This window comes from Chiloscyllium plagiosum, chromosome 34 (genome assembly GCF_004010195.1).
Source record: "Chiloscyllium plagiosum isolate BGI_BamShark_2017 chromosome 34, ASM401019v2, whole genome shotgun sequence".
Taxonomy (NCBI): domain Eukaryota; kingdom Metazoa; phylum Chordata; class Chondrichthyes; order Orectolobiformes; family Hemiscylliidae; genus Chiloscyllium; species Chiloscyllium plagiosum.
In genome coordinates this window covers 8154634-8180431 of record NC_057743.1, presented here as the reverse complement: position 1 = coordinate 8180431, position 25798 = coordinate 8154634, and the positions used below count along the sequence as shown (strand labels likewise).

Genomic DNA, 25798 nt, shown 5'->3' with positions numbered 1-25798 from the left:
AATTTAAACTAAAGATCAAGTTTTAAGTTAAAGTCTGTACAGTTGAAATATTTCCCCAATCTTGCATGCCAAGGCCACCTCTCATCTTGTGCTGGCTTCCAGTCCCACTTTCCAGTTAATGTTCATCTTAAATGTTTTTAAACTCTAACCCTCTCATCCAGTCTTTCAATATTTTTAAATTTAATCATTCGCAGGATGTGGGCATCGCTGGCAAGGCCAGCATTTATTGCCAATCACTAATTTCCCAGAGGGCAGTTAAGAGTCACATTGCTGTGCGTCTGGAGTCACGTGGGCTGGATCAGGAAATGACGGCAGCTTCCTTCCCTAAAGTATATTAGTGAACCAGATGGGTTTCCTTAAGGCTGAAGATAGTGAAATAAAAAGGAAAAGAGTACCCCCTACTGCTTCTCACCTAACTTGTTCTTATCAAACATGCAGCATTTGCACTCGGCAGCAGATGCCAGTCAGAGTACCTAATCTCTCTTAATTATACCACTGGGTTTCAGAATAATTATCCTATCAAACAGTTACAAAAGCAGTTAAGCCAGTTACTTAATTTGCTACTGTTACTCAATCAAACAACTTTGATTTATTTAATAAACTCTGCCCCCAAGTTTCTAATGTACTTTAGAATAAAAGCAATAAACGTATGTAAAATGCTAAATTAGAGACAAGCAATCCTAGATTTTATACAAGAGTAACACCATAAGTCTTTCCACTCTACACCAGAGAACTTGCTTAAGTTCTTAAAATATTTTTCTGCAATTTCTGGACAGTCAAAATCAACGGACAGAGTTTAAGTGCTGCGAGTTAGATGGCAAAAGACGAAGAATCCCCACTCAGGGTTTCTTCAGCATTTCATTTGTTTGTTCAGTATCTTGCAGAGAGAACAGGCACTTAAACATCCAAAGGGTTGGCTAGCTTGTGACATGACTGTCTCTTACACTGTCTTCAACTGTTCAGTGGCCCAAATATCGTCATGGTCAGTGGTTACACTTGCCTGGCTTCCGCTTGAGTATTTACCAGTTGAGTATTCAGATGATTGGAAGTTTTTTTTAAATGGGGTAGGAAACAGCCTCTATTTATACTCCTTCAAGGGAACTGTTCTTAGTGAGGTTATGAAAACAGCTTGTCTTCATTTCAATGGCTTTGGACTGTCAAAGGCACAATGATGCAAATGTTCAGCCATTTTTGACTGTGATTACAAGCAATTGGAATCTAACACTAGTCTTTTATCAATGTAGTTAATTGTTTCCCGTGAGTAAATTCGTAAAGTCATTTTTATATAGCATTGTTTCACGATATTGTTATTTTTCGTGAATGCTAACAACATCCCTATGAAAAGTACAAGAAAGTCAGGTAACTGATTTAAATTAATAATTTAATGAAAGAATAACTGTAGATGCTTTCCATTCATCTGGATTTTGCAATCAACTGCAAAATGATAGCAGTCACTACTGACCTCATAGATTTCCACAAATATTAATAGATTTCTGTAGTATGGATTTCCTGACATTAAATTGACTATTGAGCCAACTATAGGGATCTTAAGTGGCTTGTAACAATTACATCATCAAGCAGTCTTAGCAATACTGAACAAATTCCGACAAGGAATTTCATTTAATTAATTTACAAAGAGCAAAATAAAGTTTGGGACATCCACATAGATTAAGTAAGAAACTGGAATATGTGTTAAAAATAAATACATGTTAAAAATGAACTTTTCCATTAAAATAAATATCTATGGAATTTTTATCATAATGCAGCAATTTTGTTTTCACAGACTTAAAATATTTTTAAGTCCAAAGGGGTTGCTCAGAAGTAATTAGGGATTTAGTTTGTGGTTGAAAACCTAGTGTGAATTTCTAAGGCTAATTGTCATGTATTTACGAAAAGTGGGAGGGACCTCTGCTGAAGACTTGCAGGGTTATTCCATACAATCACATGTTCCTCAGCTCATTCTGTATGCATGTGCATAGAAAATGCCAAAGTTTGTTTAGATGCTACGCCCTCTGCTGGGCACCTTCTGGTCACCATTATCCAGCGCCATATTTAAACAATACTTCAGTGTGTGAAACCAAAGAACATCAGTGAATCTCTGAAGAGGTCAAACATGTCAGAGACCAGTCAAAAGAAGCACAACACTTTAGCAATGCCTCACTAGAGGTTCTCTTGACTGTGCTAGAGAGGTTTTTTTCTCTATGATTGGTAACAAGAGAACATCCTAACTGACAAAAGCAGATTAAACAGAGGTGACTGCAGAGCTCAATGTCCATAGGTGACTCAGAGAAACTGACTCCACTGCCACAACAGGATCAATGATCTGTGCTCTGCCTCAGTAGGTACCACTGTCTACTTAGTGTTTCATGCCCCTATGAGTGTGAATTAGCATTATAATGTTGCCATTGTAGATGACTGCAAAACGAGAGTTTGGGTGCCAGCCATGTCTATCAGATGCCTCACTGTGCAATCAATGTCTCACTTCATTGCAGCTACCAGTGGAGCCCTACTGACTCTGTAGCGATATTACTTCTCAAATATCTGCTAATGTTGAGACTTAAAACATAAAAGGAGCTACAATCCTCAGCAGTTTACCTTAAGCCCACTGATTTTTTGTCACAGCCAGGAGAAGGTACACATCTGAGGTTTTCACCAAAGGCTTGCATGGAATGAGAACACAATCACAAAGAATGGTTCACCTTGGAGTTCTAACCAAATTGCCTCAGAAGGCGTGGGAGTGTGTAGTTGTTGGTCCAGTCTGGCTGCACCCTGAGCACTACCCATTTATATTGCTTTGTTGTGAAAGAGCCAAATAACTGAAGAAATTTGTACTCACATGAGCATGGAGGAAGAAATTTATCCTGCCATGTCCATATCTCATATCTTATGTTTGACCAGATTTGTGAACAGAATTGCTTCCCATTTATGAATAATGAAATTGCTTCCATTAAAATAATTCCAGCAGACTGGAATAATAGTGAGTATGCAGGCCTAGTGAATGCAAAACAGGTTTCCAATAATGAGGGTCAGGAAACTTAAAAAATTCTGATAAGTTAATGGGAAAACTTAAGCCTCCTATCGGGAAACTGATTTTTTTGCCTCCCAACCAATTACCTTCTTCTGCCTGCCCTTTTAAAAGTTCTCGGTGGGCCCAGAAAATTACCCTCCATCTTCTTCATTCAATAATATGTAATGTTTGAGGGTTTTTACAGTGAGACTAAGTCATAAAAGTGAAATTAATGCAAATTCAAATGAATTCTATCCATGAGGGCTTCAACAGTGCACTCTGTGGAGGAACAGGAAATCTTATTTAACTGCATGTGTGGATGACAGAAGTTGCTCTGTTTCACAGTTGTAGCGATATCAAATGCTGACTGCTTTGCTGTCATTATAACTATAAAATCCAGCTATTGTATAACTTTAGCACTTTATAATGAGAAATCAGATTATTTTCCCTAGCTGTTCACCCACCCTCAGGAATTAAGTAACAAAAGTACACTTTGTATATAGATGTGATTTTCTAGCTGAAATTATATATATGTATCCATGAAAACACTCAAGCTGGGAGAGAAGGAGATAGAAGTTAAAAATAAGATTTTAAAGATAAGGTTAAACCTTTTCTGAATTAATTATCTGAGATATTCATCTATAGACATTTAGGATGAATAAGTAATAAAACTGAAAATCAGACCTCAAAAATGCATTTGTGAAGCAATTTATTTGAAACAATTCTTATACCAATAGATTTTATTCAAAGAATTACTTAATTATCATCTTTCACACAATTATTTCAGAATTTTAATCCCATGTCACACAAATACCTAAATTCATATAAAAATTTTATACTCAAAACATTGGACAGAAAAATTTATTTTCATAATGAATGTACTTTCATTTATTTTACTTGAATTGACTGTAATTTAATGAAATTTACAATTTTTACCATATGATTTCTACTAATCATTCCTTATATTTCCAATGCATGCTCAAAATCCCAAATATCAAAATCTACATCTATTTCCTCAATGTTTTTAATACTCTGAATATTTCATCACATTTGTACATAACTCTTCACATTTGCAGGGTCACTGTCTGCATTTTCAGTATTTATTCAACCATGAAATATTTTATGATGGACAATATTAAGAATACCTTCACTCTTAAGTTAATGTGAATAGATTTCTTAGAGATCCTTCTCAGCCATCATATGTTTTTATTTGAGAAATGTTTTAATTTTGTCATTCTTCATGTGAGAACATTCAGTGAGTCAAGTGGCCCACTTAATAGTTGCAGTCATACTTTATCATACAAGCAACCTCTTTCCTTCTTGTTCTAGCCTCTTAATCTTCACTTTCTCTAATTGCTGCCTATCACTTTCTGACAACTATTTGCCACTTTTCTCCAACCATTTCATCTTTCCTGGCTTTGGGTGTCAACTGTTGCTGTACCTTACCAATAGTAACGTGTCATGTATCAGAACATGACTTATGGGAAACCAAAAAAAAGGGGGAAAAACAAATTAAATATGAAAAATTACAAGTATTTAAGATGAACATTTTTTGTATTCTTTCTTGAAATGTGTGGTTGGCATATTGTGTTAGTGTGGATAGTTTAAGGGCCACAGCAGGAGGCTTTCTTCCCCAGTCTCCCCAACCGATAGCAGTGGTGAGATGATTAGATGTCAACTCCTGCATGACATTCCCCTTCATCAAGGTATTGGCCACTCAAGTTTTGATTGAACAAGGATCTTGGAGGAGTTTGCCGAAAAATAGATCAACACATTTTGCATTGTAAAGACAAATAGAAACTCATTCTTATGGATTGAAATACATGAAGTGTTAAAACTGTAATTGGCATACAAACAAGGAATAAAAGGAATGAAGAAACAGAAAGTGCTCAGTTGTGAAGCCATTTGAAATGAAACAGCCTACCAGCACTTACTGTTAATGTTCACAAATAATAAAAAGATTCTTGGCCAAGTTATGGGGAGACTGCTGTCCTATAAGTTGTGCCATAGCAATGGACACTAGACACAGCTGTTGGGAGTGGAAAGGAATGAAACGAGAGTGGAGTTTTGTTTCCAATTTCCATTCTTCTCTCACTTTCACCTGGTCCATCTAAAACATTTACAAGGATGTTGCCAGGGTTGGAGCGTTTGAGCTACTGGGAGAGGCTGAATAGGCTAGGGCTATTTTCTTTACAGCATTGGAGGCTGAGAGGTGTTCACAAAGAAGTTTATAAAATCATGAGGAGCATGGATAGGGTAAATAGGCAAGGTCTTTTCCCCAGGTGAGGGAGTGTAAAATTAGAGGGCATATGTTTAAGATGAGAGGAGAAAGATTTAAAAGGGACCTAAGGGGCAATGTTTTCATGCAGAGAGTGGTGCATGTATGGAATAAGCTACTAGAGGAGGTGGTGGAGGCTGGTACAATTACACCATTTAAAAGGTACCTGAATGAGTGCATGAATAGGAAGGGTTTAAGAGAGGTCAAAGGCTGGCAATGGGACTAGGTCAGATTGGGGTGTCCGGTCAGTGTGGACTGAAGGGTCTGTTTCCATGCTGTAAATCCCTATGACCCACCTCCACAGCCTTGTATTGTTTGCATCTTGTTTACTTTGAATTTAATAGAGAGGATCAATTTTCTCCCTTTCACACTTAAATTTATACCCTCTTTACATATTTTTTCCACCATTAACAACTCCTTTGTCTTTTGCACTGGACCTCCTTCAGTGTCAAATGTATTTAAAAAATCATTTTCCAACACCTTTCAGTTTTGAAAAAGAATCATACTGCTCTTGAAATGTGAATTCTGTTTTTCTCTGTACGGATACTGCCAGATCTGCATTTCTCCAACATTCTCTGTGTTTGAAAAATGGATGGGGGCAGATTAGTCGGGATCAATTTGATATTTGGGATCTATGAAGTGGCTTTATGCCATTACTGTCTTAGACTTACCAAAGAGCAGGAACATAAAACACTTCTAAATTTGTTCAGACAGGCTGATTCACCACAGCTGTAAACTGATCTGTTTGTGTTTTTTGGAAAAAATCATCAAAGTTGACTGTTTTGTAAGAAGCATAACAGAATGCATTACAAAGTCTGAAAAAAAAAGTCACTGAGTTTCAGGCCATTTACTTCTCTGCATGATTTACCAGTGCTGGCACATTTCCACTGGGTGTGGAAACAAATTAGATGAAGGACCATGGTCTGATTGTCACACTTCTCAGACTGTAGATCAACAATTGATTTGTTAAAGCCCCAAGAGTGGCTTACCAGCTCCCTGTCTTAGCTGTTGAATGGGTAGGAGAGGAAAAAAAGGTCTACATACGTCCAACTGAAAAGGGAATTATTCAGTTTGGCAATAAAATATTAATCTTTGGACGATTGGCTGGAACTTTCTAACTAATACAATCCAGCTGTTTTCCTTAACTCTGGATTGCCATTTGACCAGTAGCCAGATATATACAGAACATTCAATGGAATAAATATCCTTTAGATTTTAAATATACAAAACCCAAGGTGAATTTTATTTGCATTTGATGACTCTGGATAACGTTCAATTTTATAAACTAAAATGATAAAGGAAGAAACAAAAACAAGCTGTTCTGCCCATTATCCGTTTCCAACCACAACCATGGCCAACATCTCAGAAGAAAATTCTCTGTACTCCACACTAGCTACAAGGTAATTCTACAAAACTAAACAATTTAACATCACAATTCATAATTATGATATAATTGAATAGGTGCTTACTTTTGTCATTGAAAGGATTTGTGAGTTTATGGTGAACGTAAATTAGATTAATGCATTAGTGAAATAAATTCACAAAGATGAAGATCTTAATGCTGTAAATGTCATGACTTTTGCCATAAGGCATTTATAGCAATGTTTCATAGAGCTTAATTGGTCAAAAGCTGGCTGCCAGAGTGACTTCTTTTCCAGGTTTGGAAAGGCTATGATTTTAGTTTTACTGCATCTTTTGGAGTTTCAGCAAGTTGATTCTTATCTCAAAGTGAATCAGCTGGGAGGGGATGCCTAGTGGTATTATCATTAGACTAGTAAATTAGAGACCCAGGTAATGTTCTAGGGACCCAGGTTTGAATCTTGCCATGGCCACTAGTATAATTTAATTCAATAAAAGTTTGGAAGTAAGAGTCTAATGAGATCATTGCCAAGTTTTGGAGAATAATCTATCTGGTTCACTAAGGTCCTTTAGGGAAGGAAATGCCATCTGCTGTTGGTCAGGCCTACATGTCACGCCAGCTCCACAGCAATGCGCTTGACTCTTACCTGTGCTCTGGCAATCAGGTATGGACAATAAATGCTGGTTTAGCCAGTGACACTTACATCCTGTGAATTAATAAAAACAAAGCTAGACACAAGCACAGCGGCAAAGTCATTTCATGAATTATGATTATCCCACTGCTTTGCCACATTGTACACCCCTTAATATTTTCTCCAGTTCTGTAATCTTGAAAAGATGTTCTGCATATTGCTGGTGTTTTGTTTTAGTTCGGTGCAGATTATGCATCTTGTTTTATTTTCCAACGGTGTTCTTACTTCATTCTTGGGCTGCTATAAGATGGAAAATCAGGCTTTAGTGCTTCCAATCTCTGTTGAAATTCCCTCTCATCGAGTACAGCAGGCACTCGATGAAGTAGTCTGCTACATCAGGGCCACCAGAGGATTCTTATTTCTTTACGAATGTGAGTTACTGTGTACTTTCAGATCTTTGAATATCTTACCCTGCAACAGATATCGCCAGAAATAAGGTTTACCAAACTGGTTTCCATATGGGATGCAACACATAACAAAATTTGTGCACTCACCACGCATATTATTGAGTATAGGAGTTGGGAGGTCATGTTGATGCCGGACTGGATATTGGTTCGGCCACTTTTGGAATATCATGTGCAATTCTGGTCTCCCTCCAATCTGGAGACCGAAGGGTCTGTTTCCGTGCTTTTCTTTTCATTTTTTGAATTTTTTTCTCTCTTTTTTCCTGTTTTATTTTATTTTACTTACCTCTTGATCCTAGCGATGGTGGGGGTGAGTTCAAGTTCCTGACAGCTTCTATCGAGGCAGTCCTAGCACTGGCTCAACACCTAGTTCAAGCTTTAGATGAGGAAGGAGGTTCTAGGAGGCTGCGCCAATGGAGTGGATCCGACTGTTCCTCGTGGCTGCTTAAGTGGCAGCTAAAGATGAGGTCTTTCAGCATCCTCAGCAGGGTGAGAACGGGTCTGACCTCCTGAGTGTTTGCAGCAGCAGTGGCCGGAGTCCACTCTTTGGGGAGAGCGAGTCCAGCTTGGAGGGAACAAGCCTTTAGGGAGCTCACGATGGCAATGATTGTGGGCCCTGCGGCAATTGATAGCACCAGAGTGAGGCATCTTTGGCATTGGTGGGCCAAACACAGGACTCAGAGCGGGCAGCAACATCAGCTTTCAATGGCAAGTCGGTGTCCTCTGCGGTCGGCAGAGAAAGCGGCATCTGGGGTCGACGTCGGTCAGCTGTGGCCCGAATCGATACTCTGGGTGGATCGACAGGAGCAACAGGTGCTTCAGTGGTGGTGTGGCAGGCCGCGATGGGGACTCCTAGAATGGACTGTGCAGGGAAAACGTGCCAAAGAAGAGGAGATCAAACCTCTGTAGGAAGTGCAGTCCCAGTGTGGCTAAGCATTTTCAAAAGACTGTAATGTCTGACTTTTAGCTTTATTTCTATAGTTTTCTAGTTAAAACTAGGAATTACTGTAATGTTTAACTTTTAACTTAAACTTAACAAGGTTTAACATACCTTGTTCTTATGTTTCTGTACCTAGGTACTTGTACCTAAGATGGCGCTTTGTGTGGCGACATTACACTTCTCACTGTACTCTGGTAGTACTTTTGGACTTGAATACACGTGACAATAAAAAAATCTAAATCCAAAAAATGTCTACATCTAAATCTTCTGTCATCTTGCATGATGAACAGACTGCTAATGTTGTGACCAGGAGCCTCTTGCTTTTCATCTCACCCCCTTCCTCCAGAAGAACCTTGGTCTTCTGATTTCCTGCTTTCAGAAACTTGAAAATTGCTCTTAAGAAAACAGAAATTTCTGGAAATACTCAGGAGGTCAGTTGTTTCAGATTTTCAAATGAATTGATCTGTAACTTTAATTCTGCTTGCCTTGTTGAATATTTTCAGCACTTTTTGTTTTTACTTTATATTTCCAACATCTGCAGTATTTTGCCTTTACATTATTCTTAAAAGTGCTGCTTGCACATCCACAGCAACCCAAGAAGGAAGGCAGAGACAACAGCGCAGCAGTGATGAAGAGGTTCCTTTCCATAATCTGACAACTGCAGTTACCATCATGACTCTAGCACTGCATTTACACTGGAGTCTTGTATATAGTTTAGATCAGCACATAGTGAGTCACTGGGTATGAGTGGGCTGAAAGCAGGTGGAGCAAAAGGATGATTTGCTTCTTAGTTTACCAGAGGGTGAGATAACAGACATATTGCTGTAGAGGACTCTGATGAAGACCTATTTGCAATAGTGTAACTGAAAGTATTGAATGAGCATATAATCCTAAACTGAGTTCATTCAGGGCCTGTTAGAAAGCTGGGAGGAATCTGGCTCCAACTTAGGAAAGTGGATTTTGCAGATCATGTTCTCTGCAGGTTCTGCTACATCTCCCTGTCATGCTGCAAAATCAGCAGCTTTGTCATTGCTTCTCTATACATGCTGCAGCCTTTATGTAGACAGATGACCAGATCCTCTGCCTCTCCTGTGAAGTTGAGGTAAAACACCTCCAAAAATACTTGACAGATCTTTCAAATGTAAGAAGTTCTAACATGTAATTTTACTAACTTTAAGTAACACTATTTCCAGTTCCATCTGACTATACAATTTTTTTTTCCGGAGCAGGTAGTATAGGTATTGTCAGCACTTACATTGTCCAAATTCAGAATCCTGGTGTCACCTTAGCCAGTTAGACTATATGTATTGATGCTACTCTGACATAAGTCTATTTGGGCGCACAGAAGGTTGCATTTCCATGCACTCATATTAATTAAGAACTTCATATTAGTTGCAAAGATAGTAACCCATTGCATTGCCTGCCCCTGAGAAACAAGAAAAGTGTCTTATATCTTACTCCAAGATTTGATAAAAGCCAGAATGGTCCTCTTTATGGGAAGTTAATGTTTGACCACTAAAAGGAAGTCATGAATTGGAGAAAGATAAAGGCAGTTCTATTAATTTTAAAATAGTTATGAAGAGGGCCAAAATTAATCCACAGGTTCAAGTTCTAAATTGGGGCAAGCCCAATTTTGATGGGATTAGACAGGAGCTTGCAGGGGTTGATTGGGGTAGTTTGTTTGCAGGCAAAGTGACTTCTGGCAAGTGGGAGGCCTTCAAAAGTGAGATAGCTAGAGTTCAGGTCTATATGATCCTGTGAGGGTGAAGGGCAACATGAATAAGAACAGGGAACCCTGGATAACGAAATATTGAGACTTTGATCAGAAAAAAGGAAGCATGGGTCAGGTACAGGCAGCTGGGATCAATAGAATCCTAGAGGTATATAGGGGATACAAGAGTTTTCTGAAGAAGGAAATCAGGAGGGTGAAAAAGGGACACAAAATAGCCTTGGCTGAGACGATTAGGGTGAATCCAAAGTATATTAAAGGAAAAAGAATAACTAGAGAGAGAAAAGGACCCATCAAGGACCAAAGTGGATAAGTACGTGTAGAACCGCAGGACATGGGTGAGGTCCTCAATGAATATTTCTCCTCTGTATTTACTATGAGAAAGACATGAAGACTTCGGAACTTGGGGAAGTTAGTGGTATGTTGGGGACAGTCCATATTACAGTAGAGGAGGTGTTGATGTATTAGAATGAATGAAGATGGATATATCTCCTGGTCCTGACCAAGAATATCCAAGAACACTGCAAGTGTCTAGAGAAGAAATTGCAGGGGCCCTGGCTGAAGTTTTTGCATCATTGTTAGCCACGGGTGAGGTCCCAGAAGACTGGAGGGTAACAAATGTTGTGCCCTTAATCAAGTAGGGTTGCAAAGGAAAACCTGGCAACCATAGACCAGTAAGCCTAACATCTGTGATAGGTAAGTTACTTAAGAAGAATCTGAGGGATAAGATATACATGCATTTGGAAAGACAGGATTTGATTAGGAGTAGTCATCTTAGCTTTGTATGTGGGAAGTCATGCCACACAAATTTGTTGGAGTTCTTGATGAAGTGACCAGGAAGGTTGATGAGGGCAGGGTGGTAGATGTAGTCTGTATGGATTTCAGTAAGGCCTTTGATAAAGTTCCATATGGTTGGCTGCTCTGGAAGATTACATCACATGGAATCCAGGGGGAGTTGGCAAATTGGATACACAATTGGCTTGATGATAGGAAGCAGAGGCTAATAGTGGAAGGATGCTTATTGGACTGGAGGCCTGTGACTAGTGGAGTGCCTCAGGGATTGGTGCTGGGCCCATTGCTGTTTGTTATCTATGTCAATGATTTGGAAGAGAATGTGCAAGCATGATTGGTAAGTTTGCAGATGACATGATAATAGGTAGTATCATGGACAGTGAGGAAGATTATCAGAAACTGCAGTGGGACCTTGATCAGCTGGGGAAGTGGGTTGAGAAATGGCAAATCGTGTTTAGTATAGATGATTGTGAGGTCTTGCGTTTTGGGAAGTCAAATCAAAGTAGGAGTTTCATGGGGAATGGTAGGGTCTTAAGGAGTGTAGTGGAGCAGAGGGACCTTGGAGTTCAGGTGCACAGTTCTCTGAAAGTGGAGTCACGGGTAGACAGGGCAGTGAAGAAGGCTTTTGGCACACTGGCCTTCATCGTTTAGGGCAGTAATTATATAAGTTGGGAAGTTATGTTCCAGTTGGTGAGACCACACTTGAAGTGTTGTGTTCAGTTTTGGTCAGCTTGCTATAGGATGTTATTAAACTGGAAGGAGTAAAGAAGAAATTTACAAGGATGTTGCCAGGATTCAACAGGCTGAATTATACAGAGAGGTTGGACAAACAAGAATTTCTTTTCTTTAGAGCATAGGAGATTGAGGGGGGATCTTAACGAAGTGTATAAGTTCATGAAATGCATGGATAGGGTGAATGCACTCAGTCTTTTTCTTAGGGTTCGGGAATCCAATTTTAGAGGGCATCAGTTTAAGATTAGAGGGAAAAGACTAAAAAGGAACCTGAGGGGCAACGTTTTTACACAGAGGGTGGTATGCATATGGAATAAGCTGCCAATGGAAGTGGTTGAGGTGGGTACATTAACAACATTTGAAAGGCATTTGGACAAATACATGAAGAGGAAAGGTTTAGAAGAGTATGGGCCAAGTGCAGAGAAATGGAGTTAGCATGGATGGATATTGTGGTCATCATGGACCATTTTGGGCAAAAGGGCCTGTCTCTGTGCTGTAGGATTCTGTGACTCGAGAACTAAACGTGTATCAAACGTATTTAACCAGAAAGAAAATGGATGAACATATCAAAACTAAAACTAAATAAAACTTGCTCAAAGTAACTGAGTACAAACTTCAAAATTCCTGAATATGTAGCAGCTGAATATACTAAAATGAAATGAAAAATAAATTGTGATATTAATGGTCCCAATTTTGTAGTCAGAGGTGCATGGACAGCATTCACTGCAGCTGTCCAGAATTTTAATAGGCTATTAGTTGCAACTAATTGTTATGTGCAGTGCACTGCAAGAGGAAAAGAAGTCTGCATAAATAGAGCAAACAATGTTGTCTCAAAGAATACTCACCAAGAGATATAGGTTAGAATTCAATGTCCTCCCCAAGGTGAACTTGTGATGGGTGGATACCATATGGGAACCCCACTGCCTTCCAATCACAGTCTTAACTAAGTTAGGGGAAGGAAGGGATTGGATGGCCCTTCTGACCTGTCTAATTGAGGTTCTTAAAGCAAACAATGTCCTTTTAAAGGCTCTTAAGACAGTGGCAGACAAAACAGACACTTCTTTGGGAAACCCAAAAGATAAATGTTGCTTCCAGGGTGCTGGCAGTATAAGTGACCTGACAAGAACCACCCACATCCCTTGATGCTGACCCCACTATTACTTATAGTAGTATGGCCTGAATCCCTCAGTGATTCTAGGCCTCTGCAAGGATGCACTGCTAGTGGCTGCGACCCTGTCGACTGCCTGCATGGGATTTGGACAGCAGAGGACACCAGCTCATACAGGGAAGGCTATTGCTCTCTGTGAGGTCCTTACACTTGGGAAAATACCTGTTTGACACAATTTGGCTGGCTTTCCTCACAGGAGGCAAAAATACAGAGCTCTCACCAGTTCTCTAGCCAATGAGAAAGAGTACCATCATCTTGATTAAATGCCTTGCACAGAGTATATACCAGGAAGTTTAAGTCAGAATGTTTAACTTGATATAAAATCAAGTATTGTACAGAAAATCTAAAAAGCTGGAAATAAAGATGGCATTTGGAGAGAGACAAATAATGATTTTGTTTAATTTATTTTAGTTTTATTATTTTAAGTATCACCACCAATAATTCAAACCTGAAAGAATGAGATTTTACATTTACAAAGTTAATCTTCAATGCCAAAAGTTGGTTGATGGCAATTTTTAAAAAAACGTTGTTCTTAGGATGTGAGCTTGGCATGTAAAACCAGCATTTGCTGCTAACTCAAACAGCCCTCAAGTAGACCTTGGCAAGTCATTTGTAACCAAGTGGCTTGCTAGCTAATTTTAGAGGACAGTTAAGAGGCAACCATATTTGTGTGGGTCTGCACCCATATGTCATCTAGATTGGATAAGGAGGTGTTTTCCTCCCCAGTGGAACATTTAGTTTTTACAACGACATGATAGTTTCATGATCATTCTGTTTGGGACCAGTTTCTCATTATGATTAATTAAATGAATTTAAATTCCTCTTTTGTTGTAGTGGGGTTTGAATTCATGCTTCTAGTATATTATTGTAAACTTCTAGATTACCAGTCCAGTCATATTACACTATTCTACTATTGTTATGTATGTAGTTGGGGAGTGTTGCCCGTTTAAGCGAGCTGATCAGGAGACCAGGAAGGAGGTTGGGGGACCTTGGTTCTAGTATAGAACCAGCTATGGAGTTGTGAGTATTTTCAGTAAAGTGTTGCTGTTCACATTTACCATTTGTCTACTTTGTGTGTAATTCCTGGTTCCAAAGGAAGAACCAACATCACAATTGTCACCCAATTGTTTATGTGAACACATCTTTCTAGTATAGCATGGTCACTAGCAGTTAAGTACTGCGACCTCATGTCCTTACATGGATATCAATGCTATCCCTTGGTGAGATACCCTGAGAATGAAGCTTGTGAACGATGGAGCAAGTCAGAGAGCATCTTGCAGATTTCTGTGTTTATCTGCACATGCGCATGCTACTGTCTAATTGTATTGCTATCAAAAAATCTGGCTGTTATTTGTGTAACTGAAATTTTAAATAATATTTGGCAGAATTATGATTCTCATCAATTCTTCAAAACGTATGTAGAGATCATGGAATCATAGAATGGCTGTAACACAATGCTGGCTAATTGCAAGACCAATTTAGCTAGTCCCAGTTCCCACCTTTTTCCCAGAAGATTTTCGTTTTATCTTCAGTTACCTATCCCTTTTAAAACCAAGATTAAATCTTCCCCACACATTTTGTCAGACCATGTATTCCAGATAGGAAAAGTTGAGGACTGTACATGCTGAAGAGTCAGAGTCAAAACTTGTGCCCCTGGAAAAACACAGCAGGTCAGGCAGCATCCAAGGAGCAGGAGAGTCAATGTTTCAAGCCCGAAACGTTGACTCTCCTGCTCCTTGGATGCTGCCTAACCTGCTGTGCTTTTCCAGTGTTAGGCTTTTCGTCTCATGTATTCCAGATGTAAACCATTTGCTATGAAAAAAAAGTCACATTGTATTCTCAACATCTGGTTCTCAACTTTTTCATAAACAGGATTGGTTTCTCTCCATCTACTCTCTCTGGACCCCTTGGAATTTTGAACACCCTTGTCAACTTTCTCTTCTCTCAGGAGAACAATCTCCAGTCTACTACATGACTGAAGTACCTCACCCTGGAACCATTCCCATAATCACTTCTATGACCTTTTATGGGCGGCAGGGTAGCACAGTGGCATAGTGGTTAGCACTGCTGCCTCACAGCGCCCGAGACCTGGATTCAATTCCCGCCTCAGGCAACTGTCTGTGTGGAGTTTGCACATTCTCCCTGTGTCTGCGTGGATTTCCTCCGGGTGCTCTGGTTTCCTCCCACAGTCCAAAAATGTGCAGGTTAGGTGAATTGGCCATGCTAAATTGCCTGTAATGTTAGGCGAAGAGGTAAATGTAGGGGAACGGGTCTGGGTGGGTTGCTCTTCGGAGGGTCGGTGTGGACTTGTTGGGCCGAAGGGCCTGTTTTCACACTGTAAGTAATCTAATCTAATGACCTCTCTAAAGCCACTCCATCCTTTCTAAAGTGTAATGCCCAGAATTGTCACTATACTCCAGTTGAGGCCAAATCCGTGTTTTTAAAAACTTCCTTGCTTCTGTGTTCTCTGTCTCTACTTATAAAGCCCAGGAATCATATGTCTTTTAACCACTTTCACAACTATAGCCCACCACAGTATGCATATATATCCCCAGCATTCTCTGTCCATGTACCCTTTTCGAATTGTACCCCTTGTATCATGCTCGCATCATACTTTCCACCAAAATGCCTTCTTGATGTCTATTACTATCCTCCCCACAATTAGTAATATTTACAAGTTTTGTGTCATCTGTAATTTTAAAATTGTACCCTGTACACCAATGTTTAGGTCATTAAAATATACAAAGGCAGTGCTCCTGGTGTTGAATCCCACTCCCCCACCCCACTATATATCCTCTCCCAATCTATGGTCTGAACAACTAATAATGATAACTAAAAAACATAACTTTTTTCAGTGCTTAGATCAAGTTAACTATTAAAAAGTTTTTTTCCAGGAAAACTTTAAAAATGAGTTTGTTTTTCACATTTTTATTGTTTTTTTTATAAAGGGATTATGCCACAGCACTCCTAAAACATGATGTAATGGGAGCCTTCTTACTGTGGGTGAATCCTGGCCCCCTACAGTGTTGGACACTAATGATGCGAACCCCATTTGGTGTGGTCAACTATCTTATCTGTAAAAATGATGAAGGCAAATATTATTTGCAGGTACGATCACAAAAACTTTTAAAACTATGAAATGACCTATTTTCCACTATAGCTTTAAACATTTATAATATGTATGTATTCTCTTCCAGCAATTGAACACACTAATGTTTCCCAGTATAAAAGCCTTGATAGAACATTACACAGCAAATGAAGATGGTCTATTTTGTTGCCTAAGTGTTTCAAGGGTAAATCACTGCTACGAAGAGCATGATTCTCCTGAACATTATCGTTTGCACCCAGTCCAAAGTAGACCAGAGGACAGGCAGACCGCTTCAGATTAATGAAGCTGAATTTCCAAGAATGGGTAAGGCTGCTTCCTGCAGGTCATATCAAGAGGCGAGCTGCAAGTTGTGATGTGCAGGGTGGTTGAGGAAAATTTAATACAATAAATTTGAATCTTCCACAGATACTGTCTTGTGTTCAGTGGTATCAGACACTGCTGCAGTGGAGCCAGAGTTTACTGTTATGGGGATTGACTCACAATAGCATGTTGGAAGTTGTAATAATAATGCTGTCTTGTGATTCCAACAGCATACTTATATATACCACGTATGCGTTCCTTTAGTCCCTTCTATGGCAGACTATGCTAGCACTTAATGAGTTGAAGTTTGATACAAATCATTCAGCTGCTTTACTTCACAGCAAATGCACAGACACACCAACAGTTATGATCAGATTAGAAAAGCTCAATTAATATCACCCATCATAGCATAAAGATACAAAATAGAAACACAGTTCACCATCAGTAAGATGTTTTTAATTAATGAAAGAAAGGCGATTTTATCCTCCAACATTTTTAACTTTCACATTCAAGAAAGCACATCTTTATGTGCTTATTTTTCCTGATTTGGAAGAGCTTAATGGTCAAAGCTTTAAAACATAGTCTGTGGTTATCCTTTGATTACCCAGATGGTGTACCAAATTTCTAGTCTCTGTTTAGCCTCTTAAACAATTCATGAAAATGTGCATTGTTCTTGTAAACAATATGAAAATAAATAAAATCCTTTCTGTGGAAATATTGTCAAAAATACTAAAATGTAACAGCAATCCATGCAAGCCGTGCAAGAATAATGGTTAAATTAAAGCTTGAAGCCAAGTCAGAGATATTGTATAAGCAAATTAGTTTATGAAAATGTTTTGAGGTACTATCAATTGCAAGAGCTAAATTATCCTAGGTTTTTCTCTTCAGCTGCTATTCTGCAAAAACACATTTTAGACTTTTTGTTGACTTCACTGAGATGCTACTAGGAGAGAGGAGGTGAAACTTAGAACTGCCCACAGCTCAATCCAATTTCTTTCTGTGCCTGTGAGAATGTGCAAATTCTGAAGTTTCTGATATATAATCGAATATAATACTTGTTTACTACTTGTAGCATGAAGCTTTTGCTGGAATGTTGTTTAATAATATGGTTGCTAATTAACAGGACTATTACTTTGGATTTATTTTTCATCTGTTAGAATTAAGGAAAAGTTGATAACAACTAGATTTTGTTTACATTTAGAACTCTTTTGGTCCTCAAGGTCCTGAATTGCATCATCAAAAAGAAGAATTTTAAATGAAATTTGAATGATTGAAAGTAAAAAAAAATACTGTAAAGCCTGTGCTTAGGCTATAAAAGAGATTCAACTTGCTGTGCCTATAATTGGTAGATTTCTCTAGTTTTTGGAGTACATTCTAGTGGGTCTAGACATTCACATGGTAGAAGGACCAAGATAAAAATCATACAGTTACAGACATGTAAGTGAATATGGGGAATAGGTCACATTATCTACCCAAGAGACTATCAGGAGTACTCCATTTTTATTTTGTTCATTGTAACTGCTCAAATATTAAACTATTATTAATTACATGTGCTTAAAAAAAAGGCCGTACTGCTATGAAGAAGGAGTCAGCTTGAAACATTGAGCAAACAGTAAAGAGACTTTAAATTTATTACAGTTGATCAGCTTTAACAAGTCTAGGCACTTAGACCAAGTATCAGATTTGGCCTCAAGAAGATACAAGAGTGGAAATTTAAAATGTGCTACCTTGAAAGGAGAGCTACCGTTTTGCAGCTTTTTGCATATTATGGCACCAACCATTACCTCTTCAGCTTCAGTCTGTGTGAAACAAATTCTAATTAATTACTGTATTAAAATGTTATTTTTGATTTGATTGTCATGAAATCATAAAATATTGCAGTGAGGATCTCAAATGGATTCAAGCTGACTTAAGTCATTAGATAATCTTAGCAAGTTTGCCTTTGTTTTATTAAAGTTATGATGCTAATATAAGGAGAAAGTGAGGACTCGAAAAGTGTGGTGCCAGAAAAGCACAGCAGGTCAAGCAGAATCTGAGGAGCAGGAGAATCTACATTTCAGGCATAAGCCCTTCATTAGGAATGGTAATGATGCCCAAAACATCGATTCCCCTACTCCCCGGATGCTGCCAGACCTGCTGTGCTTTACCAGTGCCACGTTTTTCGATGCTAATATAAGGTCAATGGAAGTGATACTTAATAATTTGTTTATATTCTGCACATGGGTATTATGTATAATTCCTAAACAGAATACAAATATTGAATACAAAATAAGTACAAATTTGATCCAGTTATGCATTTTGTTAAGATGTGGTCTTAATGATCCAGGGTCTTTAGAACTAATTCATTCTCACTGGTCTTCATTATCCTTATGATCTCACAAAAAACAAAACAAATCTCCAACTGTTATATCTAAATCCCTATATTGTGCTTTTTGACTTTGAATGTATTATATTGAGTTAAAGATGTGTATTTTTTATTTTTTTAAGTTGTTTATGTTATAATACCATTCATTGCAGAAATTTCATAATAAAGAGCATGTGAACATGACTTCTAGCAGCTAATTTTTTTTCTGGAAGTGAGTGAAGAAAATATTAAGATTATTGCACAAGTCAAATCTTCTCTGGTGTCGCTTAGCCAAGCAAGCCAACTGCAGTTGAGACAGTAGCAATAAGACCAGCTGCCAATAAACCTGGTGATATCATAGTAGTTTGATAACTACGTATTTCCTTCATTGGCACCTTCCAGCCTTCAGCACCCAGCCCTAGAATGGAGAGCTGCCTATTTTCAAAGTCTCTCACAGGTGTCTGTTACATATTGTGAACTCAGGGAATAGGTGAACATCTACTTCTCCACTTGGTGGTGCTGCATAGATATCAGCATTATATTCTGGGTCTACTAAAGTAGCATTATCTTTGCACAATAAATTTTAAAATTTATGTAAATTCCAGTTTCAAATTAATAAGTCTAGAACATTGAATGTTACAGTGCAGAACAGGCCCTTTGGTCCACGTTGGTGCACCGACCTGTGGAACAAATCTGAAGCCTGTCTAAACGACACTATTCCATTTTCATCAATATGTTTCATTCAAATGCCTTTAAAGTTGGTGAGTCTACCACTGTTGCAGGCAGTGTGTTCCCCGCCTCTACTACTCTCTGAGTAAAGAAACTACCTCTGACATCTTTCTTATATTTATCACCCCTTAATTGCCATCACCATCCAAGGAAAAAGGCTCTCACTGTTCACCCAATCTAACCCTCTGATTATCTTATATGTCTCAATTAAGTCACCTGTCCAGCTTCTTCTCTCTAACAAAAACAGCCTCAAAGTCCCTCAGCCTTTCCTCATAAAACCTTCCCCATCATACCAGGCAACATCCTAGTAAATCTCCTCTGAACCCTTTCCAAAGCTTCCATATCCTTTCTATAATGCGGTGACCAGAACTGTATGCAATAGTCCAAGTGCAGCCATAACAGTGTTTTATACAGCTGCAGCATGACTCGTGACTGCGAAACGCAATCCCTCTACCATTAAAAGCTAACACACCATACGCTTTCTTAACAACCCTATCAACCTGAGTGGCAACCTCCAGGAATGCACATGGACACTGAGATCTCTCTGCTCATCTACATTACCAAGAGTCTTAGCATTAGCCCAGCACTCTTTATTCCTGTTGCTCCTTCCGAAGTGAATCACCTCACACTTTTCCGCATTAAACTCCATTTGCCACCTCTCATCCTAGCTCTGCAGCTTATCTGTGTCCCTCTGTAACCTGTAACATCCTTCAGCACTATCCACAACTCCACCAGCCTTAGTGTCATCCGCAAATTTACTAACCCATCCTTCTACGCCCTCATCTAGGTCATTTATAAAAATGACAAACAGCAGTGGCTCCAAAACAGATCCTGGGGGTACACCACCAGTAACTGAACCCCAGGATGAACATTTCCCATCAACCACTACCCTCTGTCTTCTTTCAGCTAGCCAATTTCTGCTTCAAACCGCTAAATCACCTTCAATCCCATGCATCCGTATTTTGTGCAATAGCCAGATGTTTGGATTGAGTGGGATATTGGCTTAAAATAGAACAGCTCATCCAAACTGTGATAGAAAGGAAGATTCAAAGTAAACTGCACATCTGAGGATTTTATTTACAAGCTGCTGAAATCATTCAATCTTAATTCACATTTTGAAAGATATCTTAGCAAACCACTTAAATAAATTTAAGAGTCCAAAAATCACTTGATAAGATCACAGGTAAGTGCATTAAATGTTTGTATTCTCAAGTTCTTCTTGTTTAATTTGACTGACTATATGGGCAAGAAATTAGGTTTACAATCTCTACGTATGTGTATCGCCATGCCCATGCTATTATGGCAGTTCCAGATGATTTGATGCTCTTTTAACAAACTTGATCTGCACCATGCATACTGAACTGCAGTGCTGATCACAGCTGAATGAATGTGTGGCATGGTGGACTCCTACTGGTGCTATTTAATGAGTTCAGACACCAACTTGCAAGTGAAGTGTTTTTTACTTCAAACTTAGACACATTTAGTGGAAATTCAGTGGTGTACCTTCTGAAGTATTTTGAACAGGAGTCCTGCTGGGAATTGGTAATCTTTGGAGGCAGTGGTTGCATTGCTATGGGTCTGCAACACATTCAAGCAAATACATCAAAGAATGCCAAGAAGGAGGAGGAAAAAGGCTCTTCACCCACCAAGAGATTTTCAAGAGTACTTTACTTAACTAAGGCTGCTGAGGTTGGACAAAGAGGAGTCACATAACTCTGCCATCTCATTCAATCTAATTTGGAGTCTTGAAGCAGGAGGTCAACAATGCCAATGGCCTTTAGATCACAGTTGCATTAATTATTTCGGAACTTTCCCAGCAGAAATCACTAACATCTCAAACTCCTGTAAGTACATCATCCATCTGGGAGGTAACCTAGATCATAGGAAAGATGAGTACACCATTTTTCTCCATTACCAAGTCAAGGTAGAACAAAGGGTAAATGGCTTTATCAGGGTCATGGGTTCACTGATGGTGCAGAGTGCCATAACCTTCATGTACAAGGCTCTGCATGCCTCATTGTCAATGGGGAGAGGCACAGCAACAACTCACAAAACAATGCGTGGGTTACTATTCTGACAACATCCGTTCTGAACAGTTAGCTATTCCAGCATCTTTGGGCTTCTGTGGAACTTGGCTGCTTGGAGACAAAGACGATCTCATATGATGATGCACCCCTTCCATCACAATAACAACAAGAGCCAAGGAGTCACAAAATTGCATAGGACAGGCAATGGCTATGCTGAAGCAATGCAGTAATGCCTAGACTGGGGTTTGGGTTGGGGCCCTTCAGTACGTGCAGGAGGAGAGTGTTCAAGTGTTCTGTTACGTACTGCACAGCATGGCTTTAACGAGAGTGCAACCATTGCCTGCAGGAATGAAGAGGGTCAATTTGAGAGATGGATTAGGAAGAACAGGGAGGATGCACCAGGTTTTCTGCAATGATCAATTTTACAGTGAAACAACTTCCCTTAGCCTCCTTGGATCCAGCATTCCCACCATTACATTCATGTTAGATGTCCCATCATATTTTCCCTTGGCTCTACATGAAATAGTCAAGGACACCTTCAAAAATCTTCTTATTAACATCCTGTTTTGGGATGCTTTTGGGATGTCTTAATATTCCTGGACAGTAATACCAGAGTGGCTGCAGAATGGCTGATAGAAGAGCTGGGTTCCTGAGCTGCATGGTCAATTACTAAAAGTCTTAACAGTGAGGAAATACCCAGTGGTTGACATTGTATAACTACCTGATGAAGGAGCAGCGCTCTGAAAGCTAGTGCTTCCAATTAAACCTGTTGGACTATAATCTGGTGTTGTGTGATTTTTAACTTTGTATAAGCTCCAAATCATAAGCTACTCACGTTTTGTTCTGATCTGTGAACAGATTTAAAATAAAAAAGCGGAAACTCCCTTAATCTATCTATGAAAGAACAGCATCACGGAGCACTGACCAAAGCTCCCAATTGCTCTGTCTCTATAGCAACGGTTGGCAAGCAACAAAAACGGAAGTGACGGACACCCTGCCGGAAACTGGGATCGTCAGTGGACCTGCTTGTTGCTGAGCAACCGACGCTTGGCTGCCAGATCCCGGTCCTAGGAATGGTGGAAGGGGGCTGGGATGGGGGACCTGTAAGAGGGGACCGTCGTTGATAAGGAAACTAAACTGCATCAGGCTCGGGAGAGGAGGAGGAGGAGGAGAAGGACGATGGCATTGGAGACAGTGCGAGTGGTGGTACGCTGCAGACCCAGCAACAGCCGAGAGAAGGACCTGAACTGTAAGGTGGTAGTGTCCATGGACTCTGCCCGCGGCCAGTGTTTTATTCAGAAACCCGGGGTCCTCGGAGAGCCGCCCAAACAGTTCACTTTCGACGGTGTCTATTACATAGAGAGTACCACGGAGCAACTGTACAACGAGATCGCCTATCCGCTGGTGGAGGTAAAGCAGACGCAACATATCAGAACAGGGCTTGGGAAAGGAGGGGAGGTCGCATCACAGAACAATTTTCACACTTGTTCTACCAAGACACTAACAGTGAACAGGCCAGTGATGCTGTTGCTGGGTCAATACCCTGGAACTCCCTCCCGAACTGCAGAGGAGTGTAACTAAACCCCAAAGTCTACAATCATACAAGTATGCACGTCTCCTCTCTCTCTTCATCTTCATTAGGAATGGGCACTAAATGCTAAGCCAAATTAAATTGAGCAACTGTCTTGGGGGGGGGGGGGCAGGGTCACTGCAACAAAAATCAAAGACTTTGAAAATTAAATTGATATAATCAAATTCACATATTATTTTGATCATTAACAATATACTCTAGCCCCTGCATTGCCCATCGTCAATTGAAGGCCTCAAACATGCTATTGGACTGTGCATACTCCCTCTCCAAGGAGAAGTGGGTATGATCATAAACACTCAAGTCACAAGAAAGAATAAAACACACTAATGGACCATTTTAAGGAAATGCAAGCAGGAAGAGAATGAGTGACCACTAGACAGATAGGCAGGTAATAAGATTATGTATCACTCACTAACTTTTTCGCCCTTGGAAAGCAATGAGAGTGAACATTTTAAGTCAGTATATAGAAAGCCCATAAAGGAAGGGAATGATTCTGGGCCTAATATTAAGAAATTACCCAGACAGGAAGAAGGACTATCAGTAATGGAGCATTTTGGAAATAGTGATCATAGCTCAGATTGTAAGCTGGTAGATTTGTTCTCAGACATGATCCACAACCTGAGATTCAAACCTTCTCCAAAACTGCAATCATAACTCAGGCTTTGATTGTTAAGAAATAGATAATGATGATCTGGGAATAAAATCTGTAAATTTGGGAGAGGCTAATTTTACTAAGATAAGATATTATTTGGTTCAAGTGAACTGAAAGCTGTGTAAAACTGTGTATGACCAGTTGAGCCATTAAAGGAGGAAATAGTGAGAGTTACAGGGCAAATGTGTCCCCATAAAGAAAAGTTAAAAGTCACACAACACCAAGTTAAGGTCCAACAGGTTTATTTGGAAGTACAATACTTTGTCAGGTGGCTAGTGGGGCAGGATCATAGGACACAGAATTTATAGAAAAGGTCAAAGTGTCTTACAACTAATGTGATGTGTAGAACAAACCTAGTTTGCTGTTAAGTCTTTAATCACTAAGAATTAGGATGGAGGTTTTTATTGATTAATATGTAAATTCCAGAACTTCTTTCAAATCATAGTCCAGAGATAACTTAAGATTTTATTCAAAAAAAAGGTGACATCTTAGCTCAGATAATACATTAAAGGTATGAGGTTAGAGTCTGTCTGTACTCCAGCCTTGAGTCTGACTGGTTATGTTTCCAAAGTAAGAATTTATAAAATGGCACATAAACTGACCCCCTACAGATTGTGTGCTCTTTGGAAAAAAAAAGAGTGTATCTGTAAATACAAATCTGCAAATGCAAATTCACCTCAAAACATTATATGTGTATACGCATATGTGTGTGTGGGAGAGAGGGAGAGTGCATGTGTGCGCGTGTGATCATATGTAAGACTGTGTGTTTATGTGTGTCTCCGTGTAATGTGACATTACCCCAAGATCCCAGTTGAGGCCGTCATCATGTGTACCAAATGTGGCTATTAGCCTCTGCTCGGCGACTGCGTTATTGTATACCCCAAAATTCGTCTTGAAAGGCCGTCACCTGAACTCCCAAGGCCAAATGTCCTTGACCGCTGAAGTTCTCCAAGCTAGAGAAGTGCAGCATCATGAGGGAGTAATTGAAACAACTACACAGTGATATCAACAAGTTTCATCCTACCATCAGACTTACCATGGACTATTCTTTAAAATCAGTCTCATTCTTGGACACATGCATCTCCATCAAGGATGGGCACCTCAGTACCTCACTCTATCGCAAACCCATGGTTGCACTTCTCTAGCTTCCACCCTAAACATATTAAAACTGCCATCCCCCAAGGACAAGCCCTACGAATACACAGGATCTGTTCAGGTGAGGAGGAAACATGACGGACACCTGAAGGTTCTGAAGACACTCTCATAAAAACAAGATACGATGCTCAACTCATCGATTGCCAGTTCTGATGTGCCACAGCGAGAAACCATAATAACCTCCTCAGGAGATGGACATGGGATATGACCGATAGGGTACCTTTCATTGTCCAGTTCTTCCCGGGAGTGGAGAAACTACGCCATGTTCTTCATAGCCTGTAACACATTATCGATGAGGATGAACAGCTTGCCAAGATCTTCCCTATGCCTTCAATTATCTCCTTTAAACAACTACCAAATCTTAAATAGACCATTGTTCACAGCAAACTGCCCAGCCTTCAAGACAACAGCAACCACAACACCATACAACCCTGTCATGGCAACCACTACAAAATGTTTCAGAGTATCGACATGGATATTACCATTACACATGGGGACACTATCCACCATGCACGTGACAGGTACTCATGTGATTCGGCTAAAGTTGTATACCTCATACTCTACAGGCAAGTATGCCCCGAGGCATGGTATATTGGTGAGACCAAGCCGACACTATGACAGAGGATAAATGGACACCGCGCAACAATTGCCAGACAGGATGTTCCCTCCCAGTTGGAGAACACTTCAGCAGTCAAGAACATTTGGCCTTGGATCTTTGGGTGACTGTCCTCCAAGGGGGACTTTGGGAAATGTAACAATGCAGAGTCACTGAGAAGAGGTTGATAGCCAA

General features: G+C 39.6%; 2 protein-coding genes across 7 annotated transcripts in view; both read left to right on the top strand.

Annotated features, from left to right (window-relative positions):
- Window positions 1–18550, top strand: part of sh2d5 (SH2 domain containing 5) — an 88908-nt gene extending 70358 nt beyond the window's left edge. For all 3 annotated transcript variants that reach the window (XM_043675547.1, XM_043675546.1, XM_043675548.1), the window contains 2 exons: window positions 16050–16209; window positions 16299–18550. In XM_043675547.1, coding sequence (XP_043531482.1) covers window positions 16050–16209; window positions 16299–16490 — 352 coding nt within the window. In that variant the 3' untranslated portion in view covers window positions 16491–18550. The remainder of the gene's footprint in view (window positions 1–16049; window positions 16210–16298) is intronic.
- A 4119-nt stretch (window positions 18551–22669) lies between these two features.
- kif17 (kinesin family member 17) overlaps window positions 22670–25798 on the top strand; it is a 92270-nt gene continuing 89141 nt past the window's right edge. For 3 of the 4 annotated variants that reach the window (XR_006309255.1, XM_043675541.1, XM_043675543.1), the window contains exon 1: window positions 22670–23020. Coding sequence is in view for 2 of the 4 variants with exons in the window: in XM_043675541.1 (XP_043531476.1) it covers window positions 22790–23020 (231 nt within the window). In the remaining 2 variants the exon portion in view is untranslated. Of the gene's footprint in view, window positions 23216–25798 lie in introns of all 4 variants that reach the window. The other variant, XM_043675542.1, reaches the window with a different exon arrangement.